Source organism: Mobula birostris, chromosome 20, assembly GCF_030028105.1.
Source record: "Mobula birostris isolate sMobBir1 chromosome 20, sMobBir1.hap1, whole genome shotgun sequence".
Taxonomy (NCBI): domain Eukaryota; kingdom Metazoa; phylum Chordata; class Chondrichthyes; order Myliobatiformes; family Myliobatidae; genus Mobula; species Mobula birostris.
Genome location: NC_092389.1, coordinates 63172012 through 63196361, shown reverse-complemented (window position 1 = coordinate 63196361; position 24350 = coordinate 63172012). Strand labels below are relative to the sequence as shown.

Below are 24350 nucleotides of genomic sequence, written 5' to 3'. Positions count from 1 at the left end.
ACCACTGACATATTTTCAGGAGTTTGACCATATCATTTCAAATCAAGTGCAGGTCTATTAAACCTGTTTGTAAAACACATAACGTGTTTTAGTGACTGAAAACTTAAAATCTTCATCTATTTGCCCACTGTTTGACCTATTAATTGTAAATTTCATCCTATTTGCAGTAAAATTGAAATGCTACCTCTAATCTATAAAGCTATATCATCTGTATAAAGAGATTAACCCAGCGTACCCATCTCAGAGAAAATGCCATTAATCATAATATTAAATAATGAAGGGCTAAAATACTGCTTTATGGGGTCACATTTTCCATCTCATAGAAACACAAACATAACATGCCCACCCGTACCCGCACAGTCCGTCCAAATAAAAAACTCAGATAAATTATGCAATCTCCCCTCACTCCTAATTTCCAAAATTCAGTCAAAAATCCTTCCATATCATATGCATTTACAATATTAAAATACTGCTATTACAACATCTTTATTTAGCTGTGCTTTCCTATAATCATCTTCCAAACCTAAAACTGATTCCAATGCCATTCTATCCTTCCAAAATCCACTCTAATAAAACGCTATATCATCTCTCTTTCCAAAATATAACTGAAACACTCGGTTACCATACATTCCATCAGTTTACATAAATGAGACATTAACGATATAGGCCATAACTAGCAGGATCAAACTGGGATCTGCCAGGTTTCAGAAAACAGGCAATCCTGCTGCCATATTCCATGAGGGAGGCAGATGGCCCAATCTCTAAACACAATTCAAAAATGTTAATATTTTCACAAAATAGAATTACATACAGCTACAATTACATATATCACCCTTTCCTGGGGATGCCTGACTTGTATTAATAATAGACTTTTAAAATTTGTACAAAGAAAACTCTACGTCAATGATACTATCATTGCTACAACTGACTTCCAACACATCAGGGTATTCACTTAGAAACATATCCCAACGTTGTTTAACTTCTTCACTTAAATTATCTTGATTAAGAATGACAGCAGATGACCCAGAGAGTAACACAACCTTCCCTGTTTCAGTAACAATTATTTTGCCCTCATTAATCAATCCTGAAATATTAAGATCATTTCAAATCCCCACATTTTCTAAATCATACCCCAAACTACTCCAAGTTAAATATCCCTTCAAATATTATGTCAATATGACTTCCAGTAAATCACATCCTTCCTCACCACGACCTGTGCCCTTTTTTGCTTAATAATGTCACTTGGAGACAGATGCATCATCACATAAAAAATTTACATTTCTCCCAATCTGGTTTACCAAATACTCCACCTCCTACAACTGTCCTGCTCTCCCCGATATAAATCCAAAGTCAAGATCATAAGGAACACAAGGTTGACTGAGGTTCATATTAACTAATCACCGTTTGAGTTCTCATTTGACCGACACGCATTGCAGCCAATGACAGCAGGGGTCAGAGGCGGGCCTGACCTACGATAGGCTGGTGGACATCTGCCCCCTGTTCAGCTCCTGCTGCTCCTCTCCATCGCCATGGCGAAGTTCAGCGAGTCGCTGCGGTCGGTGGTCGCCGGTCTCGGCACCCACAGGGACGGGTGCGGTTCTCCTCCGACGCCTCGGTGAGTCCATTCCGGTGCTGTCTGTGGTGGCAGAGAAAAAAAATGCAGGGAGTTAGCGGGGAGGAAGAAATACTGACTACAACTCCCAGAAGGCCCCGCTGATGACACAGAAGTCGGGGGTGTTGTGGGTAGTCTGGAGGGTTGTCAGAGATCACAGCGGGAAATAGATAGGATGCAGAACTGGGCTGAGAAGTGGCAGATGGAGTTCAACCCAGATACGTGTGAAGTGGTTCATTTCGACAGGTCAATTTTGAACACAGAATATAACATTAATGTTAAGACTCTTGGCAGTGTGGAAGGTCAGAAAGATCTTGGGGTCCGTGCCCATACGACACTCAAAGTTGCTGTACAGGTTGGCAGTGTTGTTAAGAAGGCGTCTGGTGTGATGGATTCATCAACCGTGGGATTGAGTTGAAGAGCCTTGAGGGAATGTTGAAGCTATATTAGGAGACATTTAGTCCCCACTTGCAGTACTGTGTTCAGTTCTGGTCACCTCACTACAAAAAGAATGTGGATATGAAAGAAGGAGTGAAATGACTAACACGACGGGGCATAGTTTTAAGGTGCTTGGAAATCGGTACAAGGGGGATGTCAGGGGTAAGTTTTTCACACAGAGAGTGGATGGTGTGTGGAATGCACTGCCAGTGAAAGTGGTAGACGCAGATACAATAGGATATTGTAAGAGATTCTTAGATAGGTACATGGAGCTTAGAAAAATAGACGGCTATACGATAGAGAAATCCTAGACAGCTTCTAGAGTACTTTACATAGTTGGTGCAACATTGTGGGCCGAAGGGCCTGTAATGTGCTGTAGATTTCTATGTTCTATGTCAAAGGCAGGCAGAGGGATTAGTTTAAATGGACACCAGAACAGCATGCAAGGGTTGGGCCAAAGGGCCTGTGTCAGTGCCGTAAGGGAGGGGCTCTGTCCCAAACATCGACTCCATTCCCCCCAATAGATGCTGCCTGACTTGCCAAAGTTCTTGAAAAGTTGCATTCAGTTCTGCTTAGCATTCTGTACGAAGGGTGTTTTGTGCTGGAAGACTGCAGGGGAGATTCATCGCGATTGAGGGGGTTTGTGGCCATAAGACCATAAAACATAGGAGCAGAATTAGGCCATTCAGCCCATCGAGTCTGCTGACTTTCTGTCATCGTTGATCCCGGATCACACTCAATTCCATATACCTGACCTCTCGCCATATCCTTTGATGCCCTGACAGATCAGGAAACAATCAAATTCCGCCTTAAATATACCCACAGACTTGGCCTCTACCGCAGTCTGTGCAGAGCATTCCACAGATCCAATACTCCCTGTCTAATAAACTTACCTCTGTTTGAAAAGGTGGCCCCTCATTTTTGTGGCTGTGCCCTCTGGATTTTGATAGCCCCACCATCAGAAACATCCTCTCCACATCCACCTTATCTGGTCCTTTCAGCATTCAACAGGTTTCAATGAGATCCCCTCTGCATTGTTCAGAATTCCAGGGTGTACATGCTCAAAGTTGCCAAATGCTCTTCATATGTTAACCACTTCATTCCCAAAATCATCCTTTTGAACTTCTTTTGGACTCTCTCCAATGACGACCCATCCTTTCTGAGATATGGAGCCCAACACTATTGACAATACTCCAAGTGTGGTCTGACTAGAGTGTTATAAAGGCTCAGCATTACCCCTTTGCGGTTATATTCATGGGGCGGGATTGGACAGTATTGATCTACAGAGGGAGCTGGGAATCCGAGTTCACAACTCCAGATACTGGTTCCAGTGTCAGGCAGTAATGTTGCATCTGGAGAATTGCATTCTAACATAGCAATAATGCGGAGGCTTAACAGGATGCTGCCTGGATAAAGCGAGACTGGGCAATCTTGGGTAATCTCCGGGAGAGGCTCAGGGAGGTCTGACAGACGTTTACAGGATCGTGGGAGGCACAGACGGAGTGGACAACCGGTACTTTTTTTCCCCAAGGAGAAAATGTCCAATAGCAGAGGGCATGCACTTCAGGAGAAAGGGGAAAAACTACCTCATTGGTCCGTTTTGCACTATTTAAGTATTTTGTAATTTAGTGTAATTTTGTATCTTGTCTCTGCACAGCTGATGTTAAAAAAAGCAGTTACAAAAGACAATGATTTTAAAAACCTGACTCAGAATGTTCAAAAGAGATTTGCGTTTCAAGTTTTGTTTCTCATACCCATCGTGGTGAGTGTCTGGAATGAATGTCAGGGGTGATGGTGGAGGCAGATGTGATAGAGGCTATTAGATATCACCTGGATGTGAGGAGAATGAAGGGATGTGTTCCTTGTGTAGGCAGAGGGATTGGTTTAGTAAGCCATGAAATGACCAGTTCAGTTGGTTCAGAACAACACAAGGAGCAGAAGGGCCTGTTATGGACAAGTACAGCAAGCAGAGCAGGTAAACTGGATAAAGTGTTCCCAGTCAGAGCACATACTGTGACGTCAGTGGATATGCCAGCATCACAGTTCTCCCACCAAAGATACTTTACTGCCGGATAAAATGAAGTTTGTGATGTTTATAACCGATGTGGTGAATTGTACTGCTCAGGCATCCCATCCTGCTCAGTAAATTAAAATTATTGTGAAAGCTGCAGAAAGGTATCTTGGTCTAACTGGTGTTTTGTGGGAAGCCTTAAAAATGAAGTTTTGTTGGGTGGGGTATCTGTATCCCAGTCTACTTGTGAACGTACATAACAGGATTAAAATATTGCAATGAAATGCGAGAACTCTGATTTATAGTGGTCAACTTTAAGAAGTTTACTTCTCATTTGTCAAATTTTTCCAATGTTATATCTATTCAGGAAACCTGCACATTTAAAGTTTTTATTCCTGTGCAGGATTATATTGTCGTTCGGCTTGACAGGTTAGTTGGCAGAGGGGTGGTGTTGCCAGTTTTATCAGGAAAAGGGCAGGGTATAGAGTTGTGAAAGGGAACAAAATGTATGAGGAACTTGTAGAAGAAATTCTTGATTCAACAGGTATGTATCAAATTTCCTTTTTTTGAAAATATTAACATTTTGAATCGTATTTTGAGGTTTGGCCGTCTACTTTTCTCATGGAAAATGGTTGTAGTAGTGCCCATTCTAATACCTGGATCTCCCTGTCTGATCCTCCTTGTTATAGGCCAATAACAATAACGTCTCCTTTATGTAAACGTGTGGAATGTATGGTAATCGAGTGTTTAAAAACAGAGAAACATAGAAAACCTACAGCACAATACAGGCCTTTCTGCCCTCAAAGTTGTGCCGAACATGTCCCTACCTTAGAAATTACCAGGCTTACCCATAGCCCTCTATTTTTCTAAGCTCCATGTACCATTATATTTTTGATAAAAGAGGTGATTTCACGTTTTATCAGAGGGGAATTCAGAAGGGTAGAATAACACTGGAATCAGTTTTAGGTTTGGAAGATCATATTAGGCAAGCACAGTTAAATAAAGATGTAATAGCAATATTTTTTGATCTTGAAAATGCAAATGATATTTATTGAAGGACAGACTTTTGATTAATATTTGGAAATGCAATTGAGTGAGCTATTGTACATTTTTTTTCTAATTGTTTTTATTTGGACGTCTTACATAGAAACACAGAAAACCTAGAGCACAATACAGGCCCTTCGGCCCACAAAGTTGTGCCGAGCAAGTCCCAACCTTAGAAATTACTAGACTTCCCCATAGCCCTCTATTTTTCTAAACTCCATGTACCTATCCAAAAGTCTCTTAAAAGACCCTATCGTATCCGCATCCACCACCGTTGCCGGCAGCCCATTCCATGCACTCACCACTCTCTGAGTAAAAAACTTACCCCCAACATCTCCTCTGTACCTACTCCCCAGCACATTAAACCTGTGCCCTCTTGTGGCAGCAATTTTAGCCCTGGGAAAAAGCCTCTGTCTAGCCACACGATCAATGCCTCTCATCATCTTACACACCTCTATCAGGTCACCTCTCATCCTCCGTCGCCCCAAGGAGAAAAGGTCGAGTTCACTTAACCTGTTTTCATGAGGCACGCTCCCCAATGCAGGCAACATCCTTGTAAATCTACTCCGCAACCTTTCTATGGATTCCACATCCCTTCTGTAGTGAGGCGACCAGAACTGAGCACTGTACTCCAAGTGGGGTCTGACCAGTGTCCTATAGAGCTGCAACATTACCTCTCGGCTCCTAAATTCTGTTGATGAAGGAGAATACACCGTATACCTTCTTAACAACAGAGACAACCTGCGCAGCTGCCTTGTGTGTCCTATGGACTCGGACCCCAAGATCCCAATGATCCTCCACACTGCCAAGAGTCTGACTATGAATACTATATTCAGCCATCATATTTGACCTACCAAAATGAACCACCTCACACTTATCTGAGTTCAACTCCATCTTCCACTTCTCAGCCCAGTTTTACATCAAATCAATGTCCTGCTGTAACCTCTGATAGACTTGTAAAGGTATGGGTGGGCAAGTACGACATTGAATTTGTTTTTATGTTTGGAAGATGATATTGGGAAAGCACAGTTAAATATAGATGATGTAGCAGCTGTATTTTTACTATTCAAAAGGAAGATGGTATTTATGGAAGGAAAGACTTTTTATGAAATTGTGGAAATGAGGATTATCTAACTTTTTCTAAGTTTTTTTTTGATTGTATGTCTTGTGTCAGGTATGGGTGGGAAAGTTATATCCAGGTTGTTATGAGATAGAAATTGGGATCCCACAAGGCAGCATTTATTATTTCATGTTTCAATTAATAATATTTTTTATGAGATAGGTTTAGAGTGCGTAAATCACTATATGCAGATGATGGAGGTTTATGGATTCGAGGTAGCAATTTCAATTTTACTGTATATAGGATGCATTAGCAATTAATAAGGTTTAAAAGTCGGCAAATAGATGGGATTTAAGTTTTCGGTAGCTACAAGACAATTTATGTGTTTAACGAACAGGATGAATGGACCTCCACTTGATTTGAAATGATATGGTCAAACTCCTTAAAATACGTTTGTGGTAAGATATCCAGGTATGTGGATGGATAATAACCTGACATGGAAGCACCGGATCAGAAAATAATTGAGAAATATAAAGAAACATTAAATACTCTCAGTTATCTCTGTGGGTATTCTGGAGCGTTACATGAAAATAGTTTTTGACCAATTTCTTTCTTTCTTTCTTTTTAAATCTTTTTTATTGAATTAGTGCACAAAAGGTAAAACATATAGCAACCAATACATTGTTAAGATATAAATATACAAGTAATATTAATACAAAAAATGTAAACAACCTGTTAGTTATACAATAACAAGGTAATATCGTTGTATACTAATTTTCCATATATATCAATAGAACGAGGAAAAAACAAAAAAAGCCAAAAAAAAAACCTACCGTGCAACTAACCTACAAAGCAAAGCAATGGGCTAACTAGGTAAAGAGTAGACTTGAACAAATTAAACAATCACGTCCTCAAACCCGAATCCACGAAGGGGATGTGTGTATGATCAGAGAGAAAACAAAAGTTACATTAAATGAAAATATTGAATAAAAGTTCTCCAGGTCTGTTCAAATTTAACTGAAGTATCATAAAGATTACTTTTATTTTCAAATTTAAGCACAGTATCGTTTGAGAGAACTGAAAAAAAAAACGTAGTTGGGGCATTAATCTCCTTCCAATGTTGTAGAATAAATCTTTTCGCCATTACAGTAAGAAATGCAATCATTCTACGAGCTGAGGTGGGTAAATTACTAGAGGTTTTAGGTAATCCAAAGATAGCAGTAATAGGATGGGGAGAAATATAACGATTCAAAACCTTTGAGATAATATTAAAAATGTCTTTCCAAAACGTTTCCAGGGTAGGACAAGACCAAAACAAGTGGGTCAAGGAAGCTATCTCCCCATGACATCTATCACAAAGAGGGTTAATATGAGAGTAAAAACGAGCTAATTTATCTTTAGACATGTGTGCTCTATGGACAACTTTAAATTGAATTAAGGAGTGTTTGGGACAGATAGAGGAAGCATTAACAAGTTGTAAAATATGAGCCCGGTCATCAGTCGGGATAGTAAGGCCCATTTCCTTTTCCCAGTCAGTCCTAATCTTATCGAATGGAGCTTTCCTAAGTTTCATGATAGTATTATAAAGGAATGATAGTATTATGGAGGTAAAGGAATCCCTTGGAAGTAGTGATCATAATATGATTGCGTTCAGTTTCAAATTTGAAAAGGAGAAGCTGGTATCAGGTGTATCGATATTTCAGTGGAACAGGGGAAATTACAGTGGTATGAGAGAGGAACTGGCCCAGGTCGATTGGAAAAGTCAGCTAAACGGAGGGACGGCAGAGCAGAATTGGATGAAATTCCTACAAGAAATAAGGAAAATGCAGGGAAAATATATTCCAAGAAAAAAGAAAATCATGAATGGAAAAAATGGCACAAATGTGGCTAACGAGAGAGGTTAAGGCAAAAATAAAAGCAAAAGAAACATCGTACAAGGAAGCAAAAATTAGTGGGGTTATATGTGGTGATTTATATGTACTCTGATAATTAAATTTACTTTTAACTTTGAGCTTCGGGGAACTTCCACTGATTCTGTGAACAAACTGTGACTGACAGCTCCAGCTCACCGCAGCAGCCCGCCCTCAGACACACCAATAGCCAATCAGCGAGTATCGCTGGGGGAATGTTGCTCCCATTGGCTGAGGAGTGTCAGTGGGCGGGACGGTGTGCGCTCGGAGCAGACTGGGGAGAAGCCGGAGATTGGGAGCTGCAGCTCGGGTAAAGGCTGCAACACCGGCCGGGGCCTTGAACCCTTCTGATGGCAGAGGTGAACAGACTGGCGGGGATTCAGTGAGATGCCTCAGCCACACAGAGGGTTCCCGGCCGTTCCCGCCGTGGATCGGGGCCTGTTGTCCGGAGCTGCCTCCCAGACCCGATCCCTGCTGCTGGGAGACGGGAGCTGCCCCGCAGCGGCTGCCGATGGATCTCCGGTGCTCTCAGCGCTCCGCTGTGCAATCCGACTGACTTTTTGAATTTAGAAACCTTGTGGAGCAAATTCCAAAGATTCACTGCACTCTGGGCGAGGAAATTTCTCCTCATCTCAGTCCTGCTAAGCTGACCTCAGATTTTGTGACCCCTGGTTCCTCAGCCTAGCCAGAGGAAACATCATTCCTGCCTCTACCCTATCAATAACCTGTGAGACTCTGTCTGTCTCAGTCAGACCACCTTTTATTTTCCTAATTTTGAGACAGGCCCAGTCAGTGTAATCTCTCTGAGGATGCTACCTGACCCCCCAAATCAATCTGGGAAACCTTCTCTTCATTCCCTTCATCCCACAGGCTGACTCTGGGAGGGAGACCAGACCTGTGCACAGTGTTCCATGTACGCTCTCACCAGGACCCCATATACCTTCAGAGGAGATCTTTAATCTGAGATCCTTAATATGGATCGCAAACAGCGAACAGATCCAACACACCCTCAGCCATGAATTTAAAACGCAGGTGTTGCAACAGTTTGAGCTTCATACCGGGGGCCACGGAGCAAGCAGGGAGTCACAAAGGGAGGAATGTGGGAGTGTTGTGTGTCTGAGCCCAGCTGTGTGTGTTTGTGTATCAGAATCAGGTTTAATATCACCGGCATATGTGGTGAAATTTGCTGTTTTCTGTCAGCAGTGCATTGCAACATCCAGTAATAAAAACTACAAATTACAATAAGTATGTATAAAATTATATATAAAATGTAGTGCAAAAAGAGAGGGGAAATACTGAGGAAGTGTTCATGGTTTCATTGTCCGTTCAGAAATCTGATGGTGGGGAAGAAGCTGTTCCTGAAACGTTGAGTGTGTCTCCAGGGTCCTGTACATCCTCCTTGATGTTATCAATGAGAAGACGGCCTGTCCTGGGTGATGGGTCCTTAATGATGGACGCCATCTTTTTGTGGCATCATTTTTTGACTGTATCCTGGATGCTGTGGAGTCCAGTGTCCATGAAGGAGCTGGCTGAGTTTACAACTTTCTGCAGCATTTTCCGACCCTGTGCAGTGGCCTCTCCACACCAGGCAGTGATGCAGCCAGTTAGAATGCTCTCCACCATACATCTGTAGACATTTGCAAGTGTTTTTAGTGACAGACCGATTCCCCTCAATCTCTGAATGAAATATAGCCGATGGTGTGCCTTCATTGTAACTGCATCAATATGTTGGGCCCAGGATAGTTCCTCAGAGATGTTGACAGGCAGGAAATAGAAACTGCTCACCCTTTTCACTTCTGATCCCACGATGAGGACTGGTGTGTGCTCCCTCGACTTCCCCTTTCTGAATCCACAATCAATTCCTTTGCCTTAATGATATTGAGTGCAAGGTTGTTGCTGTGACACCACTCAACTTGCTGATCTATCTCACTCCTGTCCTCCTCCTCGTCAACATCTGAATTATGAGCTCAATATTCAGCATTGTCTTGATTTCTCCACTTCATCCTTTATTGTTTGATCTTTTTGACTCTATACGGTGCATTCTCTGGAGGATCATTCTGTTCTCGAAAGTGGAAAAAGTCTGCTTTGTGAGGGCTGAGATATGGTCCATGTAGAATTCAGAGAAGTCAGTGCTGAGAGGCAAGACCGGCGCACCTCAAGGATGCATCCTTAGCCCACTGCTCTACTCTCTCCGCACATGACTACGTGGCTAAGCACAACTTAAGTGCCATATATAAAGTTGCCAGTAACTCAATGTACGGTTGGCAAAATTTCAGATGGTGACAGGGAGATGTACAGGAACAAGATAGATCAGTTGGTTGAGTGGTGTAACAACAATAACCATTGCAGTGAACGTCAGCAGGACCAAAGAACTGTTTGAGACTTAAGGAAGGGGAAGTCGAGGGAAGACAGACCAGGCCTTGTCCAGAGATCAGCAATGGAAAGGGTGAGCCATTTCACTCCTGTCCTCCTCCTCGTCACCATCTGAAATTCCACCAACAATAGTTGTGTCGTCGGCAAGTTTATAGATGAGCCTGGCCACACAGACGTGGTGTAGAGAGAGCAGAGCAGTGGGCTGAGCACGCATCGTTGAGGTGTGTCAGTGTTGATTGTCAGCAAGGAGGAAATGTTACTTCTGATCCACACGGACTGTGGTCTCCTGGTGAGGATCCAGTTGCAGAAGGAGGTACAGAGGCCCAGGGTTTGGAGCTTGTTGATTACAATTGAGGGTCTGATTGTGTTGAACGCTGAGCTGTAATCAGCAGCCTGACTTGTGTATTGCTATTGTCCTGCTGATCTGAGGCTGAGTGGAGACGATCGGCGATCGGCAAATTGCAGTGGGTCCAGGTCCATGCAGAGGTAGGAGTTGATTACAGCCATGACCAACTCCTCAAAGCACTTCACAGTAGATGTGAGCACCATCGGCTGTTTTAACAGAATACATTCTGTGCAGAAACTAGTCGTGTGGTTAAGGCAGCCAACGGAAACGCTGCAGAGAGTTGTGAACAAGTTCAGTGCATCATGCAAACCATGGACACTGTTTACACATCTCTCTGCCTCAATAAAACAGTCCAAATTATCAAAGACCCCACACACGTTGAACATTCTGACTTCCTGAGAGATGGACAACTAACTTCACAATCTACCTCACACAGTGTTGTGATTAATTGGTCTGTATGATTTGTTAATTTAATTAATTGTCCCCCTACATTTCACGAAACCGCACTCCCAGTCTCGAGGTGATGAATTGATCTTTATGGAGGGGATGTGAATCTAAAGTTATCACTGTGCCTTGATTCACTGAAAGCAAATGTCCCAATTTATCCTATCCCCTCCTCTCCCCCCTCTCCCCCCCTCTCCCCCCTCTCCCCCCTCTCCCCCTCTCCCCCCCTCTCCCCCCCTCTCCCCTCCTCTCCCCTCCTCTCCCCTCCCCTCCCCCTCTCCCTTCCCCCGCCTATTCGGTAGCACACTAAACGGAAACAAACAGGCCTCTCCCTGATACCACAAGCCTTTATCTTCTGAGAAAACATTGAATCTTTCCATCCAGCGAGAAATTATACGACATCTGCAATCCACTGAGCGTGTGAAACAGTCATCACGGTGCGGGGTGGGGGAGCGGTGCTGGTTTGGACGGGTGGGTGGCGGAGACAGCAAGCTACAGGAAAGGGGGAATTGGGGAGAAGGCGAGAGGCGAGCAAAAGGTTGGGCATAATGGAGTAAGAGACAATAAGGGAAAGATGCAGGGCAGTGACTGTGTAGGGAAGAATGGAGGAAAGACTGGGAGAGTGTGAAAGTGAACGGATGAGGAAAAGAGAGGAGATAGAGAAATTGAGGAAATGTATGTGTATAGACAGGGAAAGATAAGAGAGATAGGGGAGACAGAGAGAGAGAAAGAGAAGGAGAAAGTGGGGTGGAGAGAGAGAGGGGACTGTGGAGGAGAATGGAGATCGTGGGAAGGAGATTGGAAGAGCGTAAGGAGAAGTGAGGAAAGAAAGAGAAAGGGGGGGGAAAGAAGCGGGGCCCCGGACACGGGACAGGGGTCTCAGAGCTGTAGTGGTAGCATGATTGAGAGAGGAGTTGACAAGCAGACCCGAGATATCCCCAGTAGTGTCCGAGCCGTTAAGGTTTAGGTGAGGGTGTACAGAGGTCTCGGAGGATCAGGAAGCTCCCAGATATGTTGGCCTATGTCGTGCCCATGGACGGGCGGAAGGTCTACTGTTCGGGGAGCAATGTCACTCTGTGTATCTGGTTGGGTTTTTGTGTCTGTAGTATTGGTTGGCGAGTTATTTAGAAGTCATGAGAACATGACTTTATTTGGTGGGGGGAGAGTGTAAGAAGTTTCTTCTTTTATGTTACTGCGTAGGCTAATTAAAATTGCTTCTTTGTTATGTTATAACTGAAATGGCTCCTTTGTTATGTTAACTGCTGTGAAAGTCCTACTGCTAGCAGATTGTTTGGATTATGTTATTGATAAGAGGCTGTTATGAACAATTGGGATAGATGTTATTCTTTCTGTATGTTTGTAAGTTATTGTGATGCCTGGGTTTGGGGGCAGAAGGCGCAAGGGAGAGAGTGAGGATGGACAAGGTGCTGTGAGTCGGCTAACGGGGTCGGACCCCGATCAGGAGTCCGAGGTTCAGGGAGTTCGGCGAGGAGAGGAGACGGTGACGGACACTTGTGGAGAGTCTGGTCGACAAACGTTGTTGACCCAGGCGGCATTTTGAGGTGGTCCGAGGGGATCGCAGGGTGAAGAAGGAGGGTCCTGAGCGCCAACTGTTTGTGCACAAAGAGACAGAACTTTGATAAGCGTGGCGCCTTTTACTTTCCTTTTTGTATTTTATTCTCTATTAATTATATAGTTCCAGTAATATCTATAAACTGTAAATCATTTAATCGTATCTGGTGTATTGTCTGTTATTTGGGCGGGCTGGGGTATATCACACAGCATCCACACAAACTATTACCCAGTTTGGCGTGGCCGAGGGCTGTTTCCCTAGAAGACAGCGAGCTGAGCGACCCTGAGGCAGGCACGAGGGCTACATAATTTTTCCTCCGTTTTGAACATTGTTAACCATTCATTTCTTTTTCCAAAGTTCATGACCAAACACTTCCCGACAGTGTACTCCATTTGCCATTTCCAATCCCAATCTGTCTAGCTCCTTCTGTAGCCTCACAGATCTACCTTTCCCCCCATCTCTGTTCATGTCCTCTGCAGATTTTGCCACTAAGGCATTAAATACATCATCCAAGTCACTGCTATATAGCATAGAATAATCAGTCCCATCACAGACCCCTGTGGAACACCACTGGACATCTGCAGCCAGACAGAAATGGTTCCATTTATTCACACGTTCTTCCTCCTGTCAATCAGCCACTGCTTCATCCGTGCTAAACTCTTTTCTGTAATGTCGTGGGTTCGTAGCTTGTTAAGCAGCTGCACGTGTGCCACCTTTTCAAAGGCCTTAAATTCAAAATACACAATGTCAACTGATTGTCCTTTGTGTATCCTGCTTGTTATTTCTTCAATAAATTTCAACAGATTTGTCAATAAACCATGCTGACTACGGCCCGTTTTATCATTTGCCCAAAGTACCCTGAAACCTCATCCTTAATAATCGAATCCAACATCTTCCCAAACACTGCGGTCAGACCAACTGGCCTTTAGTTTGCTTTCCTCTGCCTCCCTCACTTCTTCAAGAGTGGAGTGACACTGTTAGGAAACATAGAAACCATAGAGAAACTACAGCACAGAAACAGGCCTGCTGGCCCTTCTTGGCTGTGCCGAACCATTTTCTGCCTGATCCCACTGACATGCACAGGCACCGTATCCCTGCATACACCTCCCATCCATGTTTCAGTCCAATTTATTCTTCAATGTTAAAAAAGAACCCGCATTTACCACATCGTCTGGCAACTCATTCCACACCCCCACCACTCTCTGTGTGAAGAAGCCCCCGCCAATGTTCCCTTTAAACTTTTCCCCTTCACCCTTAACCCATGTCCTCTAGTTTTTTTTTTCTGCCCTTGCCTCAGCACAAAAAGGCTGCTTGCATTCACTCTATCTATACCCATCATAATTTTATACACCTCTATGAAATCTCCCCTCATTCTTCCACGCTCCGGGGAATAAAGTCCTAACCTATTCAACCTTTCCCTGTAACTGAGTTTCTCAAGTCCCGGCAACATCCTTGTAAACCTTCTCTGCACTCTTTCAAACTTATTTTCTACTTCCTGCAATTTGGTGACCAAAACTGAGCACAATACTCCAGATTCGGCCTCACCAATGCCTTATACAACCTCATCATAACATTCCAACTTGTACACTCAGTACTTTGATTAACAAAGGCGAATTTAGCAAAAGCTCTCTTTACGACCCTATCTACCTGCGACGCCACTTTTAGGGAATTTTGTATCTGTATTCCCAGATCCCTCTGTTCCACTGCACTCCTCAGTGCCTTACCATTAACCCTGTATGTTCTACCTTGGTTTGTCCTTCCAATGTGCAATACCTCACAATTGTCTGTATTAAACTCCAGCTGCCACCTTTCAGCACACTTTTCCAGCTGGTCCAAATCCCTCTGCAGGCTCTGAAAACCTTCCTCACTGTCCACTACGCCTCCAATCTTTGTATCATCAGCAAATTTGCTGATCCAATTTACCACGTTATCATCCAAATCATTGATATAGATGACAAATAACAATGGACCCAGCACTGATCCCTGTTGCACACCACTAGTCACAGACTTCCACTCTGAGAAGCAATCCTCTACTACCACTCTTTGGCTTGATCCATTGAGTCAATGTCCAATCCAATTTACCACCTCTCCATGTATACTGAGCTTTTCCTAAATAACCTCACATGTGGGACCTTGTCAAAGGCCTTACTGAAGTCCATGTAGACAACATCCACTGCCTTCCCTTCATCCACTTTCCTGGTAACCTCCTCGAAAAACTCCAATAGTTTGGTCAAACATGACCTACCACGCACAAAGCCATGTTGACTCTCCCTAATAAGTCCAAGTGCTTGTAGATTCAATCTTTTAGTACCCTTCCAATAACTTATCTACTACCGACGTTAGACTTACCGGCCCCTTTTTGATCCTTTTTTAAACAACGGAACAACATGAGCCACTCTCCAATCCTCCGGCACCTCACCTGTAGACACCGACATTTTAAATATATCTGCCAGGGCCCCTGCAATTTCAATACTAGTCTCCTTCAGTGTCCGAGAGAATACCCTGTCAGGTGCTGGGGATTTATCAACTTTAGTTTGCCTCAAGATAGCAAGCACCTCACCTTTTCAATCTGTACAGTTTCCATGATCTCACTACTTGTTTCTCTTAATTCCATAGACTTTATGCCAGCTTCCCTAGTAAACATAGACGCAAAAAAAAAAACACATTTACGATCGCGCCCATTTCTTTTGGTTCCACACATAGCCGACCACTCTGATCTTCAACAGGAGCAATTTTATCCATTACAATCCTTTTACCCTTAATATAATTGTAAAAGCTCTTTGGATTATACTTGACTTTGACTGCCAAGGCAACCTCTCGTCATCTTTTAGCCCTCCTGATATTCTTCTTAAGTATTTTCTTGCACTCTTTATACTTCACAAGCACCTTATTTACACCGTGTTTCCTATACATGTCATACAACTCTCCCTTCTTCTTTATCAGAGTTGCAATATCCCTTGAGAACCAAGGTTCCTTATTCCTATTCACCTTGCCATTAATCCCGACAGGAGCTTACAAGCTCTGCACTCTCAAAATTTCTCCTCTGAAGGCTTCCCACTTACCGATCGCATCCTTGCCAAAGAACAACCTGTCCCAACCACGCTTTTTAGATACTTTCTCATTTCTTCAAATTTGGCCTTCTTCCAGTTTAGAACCTTAATCCTAGGACCAGATCTATCTTTATCCATGATCAAGTTGAAACTAATCGTGTTATGATCACTGGAACCAAAGTGCTCCCCTACACACACTTCCGTCATTTGTCCTAACTCGTTTCCTAATAGGAGATCTAATATTGCATCCCCTCTAGTTGGTACCTCTATATATTGATTTAGAAAACTTTCCTGAACACATTTTACAAACTCTAACCCATCTAGACCCATAGCAGTATGGGAGTCCCAATGAATATATGGAAAATTAAAATCCCCTACCACCACAACTTTATGTTTCCTGCAGTTGCCTGCTATCTCTCTGCAGATTTGCTCCTGCAATTCTTGCTGACTATTGGGTGGTCTATAATACAACCCCACTAATGTGGCCATACCTCTCCTGTTTCTCAGCTCCACCCATAAGGACTCAGTAGACAAGCCATCTAATCTGTCCTGCCTGAGCACTGCTGTAACATTTTCCCTGACAAGCAATGCTACCACCCTCGCCCCCCCCCCCCACCTTCCATTCCTCTGCCTCCATCACATCTGAAACATCGGAACCCTGGAATATTAAGCTGCCAGTCCTGCCCCTCCTGTAGCGAAGGTTCAGTAATTGCTATAACGTCAGAATCTCACGTGTCAATCCACACCCACAACTCGTCTGCCTACCCCGCAAACTCCTAGCATTGAAATATATACACCCCAGAAGATTTTTACCACTACTCACAAGCTTTCTATTCGCGGCTTTGCTTGAACTTCTAACATCACTTATTTTCACCCCAGCTCCACTGTCAGCTCTGGCACTCTCGTTTCTATCCCCCTGCAAATGTAGTTTAAAGCCTCCCCAATAGCACTAATAAACCTCCCTGAAAGGATATTGGTGCCCCTGTAGTTCAAGTGTAACCCGTACTCCCCTTTCTCCAGAATTCTGCTTCCATAGCACACTGTTCCTTATTCTTCACCTATTCCCCATTCTTCCTTATCTCTCATCATCTCTCCACTCTGTCTTCTCCCTTTTTCCATCCCCACTCACCCTTCTCTCTCTCTCCCTCTCTCCCTACACTTCCTCCCCTCTTTTACTACCCCGTCTCTTCTTTCTCGCACCGCACCCTCTCTTCTCTTCCTCACATACCCACTCTCCATTTCTCTCCCGGACCCACACTCTCTTCTCTCTTCTACTCCTCTCTCTCCCTAATTCCTCTCCTAGGCCCCAATCTCCCATCTTTCTTCTCCCCACTCTCACCTCGTTCTCTGCCACCCCCCACTAACCTTTCTCTCTCCCACTCCCCATTCTCATTTCTCACTTTCCCAAACCCCACTATTCCCACTCACTGACGCACTCCGTACATTTCCTTCTCTCCCATACACACTCCCCCACCTTCACTCCCCACTCTCTCTCACTTCTCACTCTCCCTTCTTTCTCTCAAACCGCAAAAGATTCCTTCTCTCTCACACCCTCCCGACTCTACCTTCTCTCTCTCCCACTCCCTACCCTCACGGTGCTCTCTTCCGCTCCGTCTTCTACTTTCTCTCTCTGCAACTGGTCCCTCTCTCTCACACTTTCCACCCCTTCCCTCTCTCACATTACCCGCTCCTCCTTCTTTCTCTATCATTCCACACCGCCCTTTCTCTGTGTTTCCAACTCCCCACGCTGCCCTCCCTCTCTCCCACTGCCCACCGCCCTCACTATCTCTCTCTTTCCTTCTCCTCACACTTCATTCTCTCTCTCCGTTCACTGTACCCAATCCTCACTTTCCCACTCTCCACTCTCCTTACTCTCTGTCTCCCACTGCCCACACTCGCTTTTCTTTCTCACATGCACACTCTCCGATTTCTCTCACTTTTCCCACTCTCCCTCATTTTTTCTAGTCCTCGTTCATCTCCCATCTCTTATTCACGCTCTCTCCTCTTCCTTTCTCCCCACTCTCCCTTCCCTTTCTCTCACTCTACCCTTTTTCTCTCTCCCAGTCCACACTCTTCCTTCGGTCTTCTATTACCCACTCCCATCTGCCTCCCCTACTTTCCCTTCTGTGTCTCACACACGCCTCTCCCATCTCTCTCTACCAAACTCCATTCGTGCTTCTCCCAACAGTGCTTTCTCTTTCCCAAACAACAATATAAATTCCCTTTCCCCCACTCCACACTCTCCCTGATCTCTTTCTCTCCCCTCTCTCTTAATTGACTCTCTCCCAGCCTCAATGCTTTCACTCGTTGTTTTAGACTTGGGATTGTGTTTTTCATTATATATTGTACTTTTCACTTGCTGTGATCTTACAAACTATCCTGCAGCATCCTTGGAAAGTTCCTACTCCCCACTGATCGAATCTTGTCATCTTGCTGATCTCGATGCTGAAGAGGGGTCTTGGTCCGACAAGTCCACTCGTATTATTTTCCATAGATGTTGCCTGACCTGCTGAGTTCCTCCAGCATTTTGTGTGCGTTATTCTCCGTTACACCTCCTCCTCTCTGCCCATTTCTATTCCCATTTCCTGCACCTCTCTCCTTTCCTCCATTCTTACCCATCCCTCCCACGCGCTGTCACTCCCTCTGTACATCCCGACTGTTCATTGCAATCTCTCTCCCCCTTTATCTCTATCTCTCTCATACACACACACAATCCTCTCCCCTTTATAAGTCTCGCAATCACTCGCACACTCTCCTCCGCCCCAGCCCTCTCCATCTCTTCCACCTCCACTCTAGTCCACCTTTCCTTTCTCTGTCTCTCCTTCCCTCCCTCTCTATCCCATCCCTGTTCCAATCTCCTCCTCTCCTTCTCTCGTTTGCCAAAGTTTCTCTTAAAATTGTTCTCAGTCACTGCCTCCCCACCCTCTATCGCTGCTCACTTTCTTCCCCTCCACCTTCCCTCCTCCTTCCCTAGGTGCCTCTCTTCACCCTCTGTCACTGCACCCACTCGCCCTTCGTCCGCCTCGCACATCCACTCTCACCGTCTTCAACCTACTTACCCGCACTCTCCCGTTCTTCCCCCTATATTCTACCCCTTGTACCTTAACATCCCTCTCCTTTACTCCCTTTCTCTCCTCAACACTGTCACATCTGTCCTTCGGCCACCGAGAGAGGGGAAAGATTTGGGGAAAGAGGAAAGAGTTGGACCGAGGGTAGACAGAGACGGACTGGGGGAAATAGTTGGGCCGAGGGTAGACGGAGATGGAGAGGGGAAAAGAGTTGGACCGAGGGTAGACGGAGATGTAGAGAGGGGAAAGAGTTGGACCGAGGGTAGACGGAGATGGAGAGGAGAAAGAGTTGGACCGAGGGTAGACGGAGGTGGAGAGGGGGAAGTGCACTGGCAGAATCAGTAATTAATTGTATCTCGGCATTTGCCTCGTTATCCTCAGAATGCATATCTGTCCTTCCACCCTGCGTCTCTCCTGCCGATTGTCCTCCTCCTTTCTTCCATCTGCCTTTACAGTACAATGAGAGAGAGAGAGAGAGAGAGAGAGAGAGAGAGAGAGAGAGAGAGAGAGTCACGCGGGGGGAGGAGAGGGGGGGAAGAATAATGAGAGGGAGAAGGTGAGAGTGAATTTCCTCTCCAGTCTGGTTCCACTCAGCCCTGTTTCTCCAGTTTCCCCACTACCTCCTACTTCTCAACTTCCCCCCAGCTCTTTACCCATTCTATCTCTCCTCCTTCTACACTCTTATCTCTCCCCACATCTCGTCAACCCTTAGTCTCCCTCCTCCCTCTCCCACTCCCCAACTCCCTCAACTGTGTTTCTCCCTCTTCCTAATGGCCTCTCCCTCCCTCTCCGCTGAGGGTTTGACAGCAAATCACAGTCACTGGAAGTTGACTAAATCCATGTCCTGGATAAAGCTTTTTGGCTGGATGAGGAGGGCGCGGGAAAAAGTATGTTTCATCTGAGTGATGCAGGATTCAGGAAAGTAGGGAGTAAGCAGAGGGGGAGAGGGGTTAGTGTGAGAGTGGTGTAAGGCGGAGAGAGTCGGGAGTAATGGAGGAGAGTGATGGGGAGAGATAGTAGAGCTTGGGATGAGAGAGGAGAAGCGGAGAGAGACTAGAGAGAGGAAGGTGAGAGTGAGAAAAGTGAGAGAGAAGGACGAGATTCGGAGAAAGCTCATAAACAGACCCCTCAGTCCGTCTGGACAGTTCCAGCCATATTCACAGAGCCAGTGCTATTTGCACACAGTTGGAATTTACTCCTATAAACCCTGTCCATCCGCGTGTCGGGTAGGAGCTGCAGAGCTTTGTGACCTGGTGTCAAGTCAACAACACTCCCCACCCCTCCATTTCACCAATACAATAGAGCTGGTAACTGAAAACAGGAAGCCAGCTGGGGCGATGCACACATTCCTGTTTACATCAACGGTAGAGGACGAGAGGGTGGACAGCTCCAATTTCCTGAGAGTGAACACCACTAACAGCCTCTCCTTGTCCAGCCACAGAGACACCATCGTTAACAAAACTCAGCGGCGTCTCTGCTTCTTCGAGACACTGAAGAGAATCAGCAGCTCCGGGACGACCATCGTCTGTTTTTACAGAATACATCCTGTGCGGAAACTAGTCGTGTGGTTAAGGCAACAGCACTGCCAAGCACCGGAAACGCTGCAGAGAGTTGTGAACAAGTTCAGTACATCATGCAAACCATGTACACTGTTTACACATCTCTCTGCCTCAATAAAACAGTGCATATTATCAAAGACCCCACACACGTCCAACATTCTGACGTCCTGAGAGATGCACAACTAACTTCACAATCTATCTAATGCAGTGTTGTGATTAATTGGTCTGTATGATTTGTTAATTTAATTAATTGTCCCCCTACTTTTCACGAAACCTCACTCCCAGTCTCGAGGTGATGAATTGATGTTTATGGACGAGATGCGAATCAAAATTTATCACTGTGCCTTGATTCACTGAAAGCAAATGTCCCAATTTGCACTCATCTCTCCTCTCTCTCTCTTCTCATTCTCTCTGCCTGTCACTTTCTCTCTGTCTCTCTCTCTTCTCTCTCCCTCTCTCTCTTCTCTTTCTCTTTCCCGTCTCTTTACCCTTCTCTTCCCCCTCTCCTTCCCCCCTCTCTTTCCACCTCCCCTACCCTGTCTCTTCCCCCTCTTCTCCACACCCCTCCGCCACCTGTTCTGTCGCACACTAAACGGAAACAAACAGGCCTCTCCCTCAAACCACAAGCCTTTATCTTCTGAGGGAACATTGAATCTTTCCAACCAGCGAGAAATTATACGACATCTGTAATCCACTGAGCGTGTGAAACAGTCATCACGGTGCGGGGTGGGGGAGTGGTGCTGGTTTGGACGGGTGGGTGGCGGAGACAGCAAGCTACAGGAAAGGAGGAATTGGGGAGAAAGCGGGAGGCAAGCGAAAGGTTGGGAATAATGGAGTAAGAGATAATAAGGGAAAGATGCAGGGCAGTGACTGTGTAGGGAAAGAATGTGTGGAGAAAGAGTGGGAGAGTGTGAACGAGAACGGATGAGGAAAAGAGAGGAGGTAGAGAAATTGAGGAAATGTATATGTATAGAGAGAGAGAGAGAGAGAGAGAGAGAGAGAGAGACAGAGAGAGAAAGAGACAGAGAGAGAGAGACAGAGAGAGGGAGAGAGAGACAGAGAGAGAGAGGGAGAGACAGAGAGAGAGAGAGAGGGAGAGAAAGAGAGAGAGTTAGAGAGAAAGGGACAGAGAGACAGAAGACAGTGGAGCAGAGTGGAGATCCTGGGAAGGGGTTTGGAAGAGGCTGAGGGGAAGAAGGAGTGAGAAGTGAGGAAAGAAAGAGAAAGGGGGACAAAGACAAATTCTTCCCATTCTCTGTCATTCTACTCTGCCGCTTCTCCGTGTCTTCCACTCCCCACCTGCCTTCCTTCTCCCCACTGCCCAGTCACCCACACTCCTTCTCTCTTTCCTACTCCTCCACCTCATTCTCTAGCTCTCAGTTCTTTGTACCCAATGCCCACTCTTCCTTGTCATTCTCCCACTCCCCACTTCCTTACTCCTTGTCTCCCACCGCCAACACAGCACATTCTGTCTCACACACACAGTCAGATTTCTCTCATTTTTTCCACTCTCCCTCTTTTTCCTCCTACTCCTTTATTTCCCAACTCTCTCCCTCACCCTCTACTCTTCCTTCTCTCCTACACTCCCCACGCTTCCTTCCCTCTCTCCCACTCTACCCGTTTCCCCTCCATCTTGGTTCATATCGTCTGCAGACTTTGTGCCAAAGCCATCAACTACATCATCCATGTCATTGCCATATAGCATAAAATAATCGGTCCCAACACAGACCCCTGTGGAACACCACTGGACATCTGCAGCCAGACAGAAAATGTTGCCTCCATTCACACTTGTTGCCTCCTGGCAATCAGCCACTGCTTTATCTGTGCTAGACTCTTTTCTGTGATGTTATGGGCTGGTAGCTTGTTAAGCAGCCTCGTGTGTGCCACCTTTTCAAAGGGCTTCTGAAATTCAAAGTACACAACATCAACCGATTGTCATTTGTCTATCCCACTTGTTATTTCTTCAATTAAATCCTACAGATTTGGCTGCAAACCATGCTGACTACGGCCCTTTTAATCATTTGCCCAAAGTACCATGAGACATCATCCTTAATAATCGACTCTCACACATTCCTATCCATTGAGGTCAGACCGACCGGCCTTCAGTATACTTTCTTCTGCCTCTCGCGCTCTTGAAAAGTGGAGTGAAACTCTTGTACTCGACACTCCCCGGAATCTCTCTTCCACACCACACCGTCCCTTCTTCCTCACCTATTCCCTATTCCTGCTTCTCTCTCTTCATCTCCCCGCTCTGTCTTCTCCCTCTTGCAGTCTCCACTTTCCTTTCTCTCTCTTCACTACACTTCCTTCTTTCTTTTACTACTCCGTCTCATCTGTCTCGCACCGGACTCTCCCTTCTCTGCCTCACAAACCCACTCTCCCAAACCCCGCTGCCCGCCTCTCTCCTGGACCCCACACTCCCTTCTCTCTTCTACTCCTCGCTCTCCCCAATCTGTCTCCCAGTCCCCACTGTCCCGTCTTTCTTAAGCCCCTCTCACCTGTATCTCTGCCACTCCCCACTCACTATTCTCTCTCCCACTCCCCATTCTCCCTTCCTTCTCTCCCAATCCCCACTTCATAGGTATCTGAGTAGCCAGAGCATCAAAGGTTATGGTGAGAAGGCGGGGGAGTGGGACTAAATAGGAGAATGGATCAGCTCATGATAAAATGGCGGAACAGACTCGATGGACCGAATGGTCTACTTTTGCTCCTTTGTCTTATGGTCTTATGGTCTTTTCCCACTCCCTGACACACTCCGTACCCATCCTTCCCTCCGACTACGCACTCTCCCTCTCCTATCTCACTTCTCGCTCTCCCTTCTTTCTCTCCCACCGCACACGATTCCTTCTCTCACACACACTTCCCACTCACCCACTCCTTGCCCTTACTGTTCCCTCTTCTGCTCTATACTCTCCTTTCCCTCTCTGCATCTGGTCTCTCTCTCTGACACTCTCCACCTCTTCCCTCTCTCACATTACCCGCTCCCCCCTCTTTCTCTATCTTTCCACACCGCCCCTTCTCCGTGTCTCCAACTCCCCACGTTGCCTTCCCTCTCTGCCACTGCCCACCGCCCCCATTCTCCCTCTCTCTTTCCTTCTCCTGATACACCTTTCTTTCTCTCCGTTCACTGCACCCAATCCCCGCTTTCCCACTCTCCACTCTCCTTGGTCTCTGTCTCCCACTGCCCGCACTCGCTTTTCACTCTCACTACACACTGCCCTATTTCTCTTATGTTTCCCACTCTCCCTCATCTTCTCTCCGGCTACTTAATCTCCCATCTCTTCTAACACCTTCTACCCTTCCTCCCTTCTCCCACTCCCCACTCTCCCTTCCCTTCCTCCTCTCTCCCACTCCCCATTCTCCCTTCCCTTCCTCCTCTCTCCCACTCCCCACTCTCCCTTCCCTTCCTCCTCTGTCCCACTCCTCACTCTCCCTTCCCTTCCTCCACTCTCCCACTCCCCACGCTCCCTTCCCTTCCTCCTCTCTCCCACTCCCCACTCCCCACTTTCCCTTCCCTTCCTCCTCTCTCCCACTCTCCACTCTCCCTTCCCTTCCTCCTCTCTCCTGATCCCCACGCTCCCCACCCTTTCTCCTCTCTCCCACTCCCCGCTCTCCCTTCCCTTCCTCCTCTCTTCCACTCCCCACTCTCCTTTCCCTTCCTCCCACTCCACCCTTTTTTCTCTCTCCCAGTCCACATTCTTCCTTCGGTCCTCTATTACCCACACCCATCTCCCTCCCCTACTTCCCCTTCTGCGTCTTACACACGCCTCTCTGATCTCTCTCTCTCCCAATCCCCATTCTTGATTCTCCCAATAACCATTCATGCTTCTCCCAACATTGCTTTCTCTTTCCCACGCAGCAA

The 24350-nt window shown here is 45.7% G+C and overlaps 1 protein-coding gene across 3 annotated transcripts in view; it reads left to right on the top strand.

Annotated features, from left to right (window-relative positions):
* Positions 1–1523: 1523 nt before the first annotated feature.
* Positions 1524–24350, top strand: part of LOC140185351 (uncharacterized) — a 30924-nt gene continuing 8097 nt past the window's right edge. For all 3 annotated transcript variants that reach the window (XM_072238734.1, XM_072238732.1, XM_072238733.1), the window contains exons 1-2: positions 1524–1615; positions 20365–20550. In XM_072238734.1, coding sequence (XP_072094835.1) covers positions 1530–1615; positions 20365–20550 — 272 coding nt within the window. In that variant the 5' untranslated portion in view covers positions 1524–1529. The remainder of the gene's footprint in view (positions 1616–20364; positions 20551–24350) is intronic.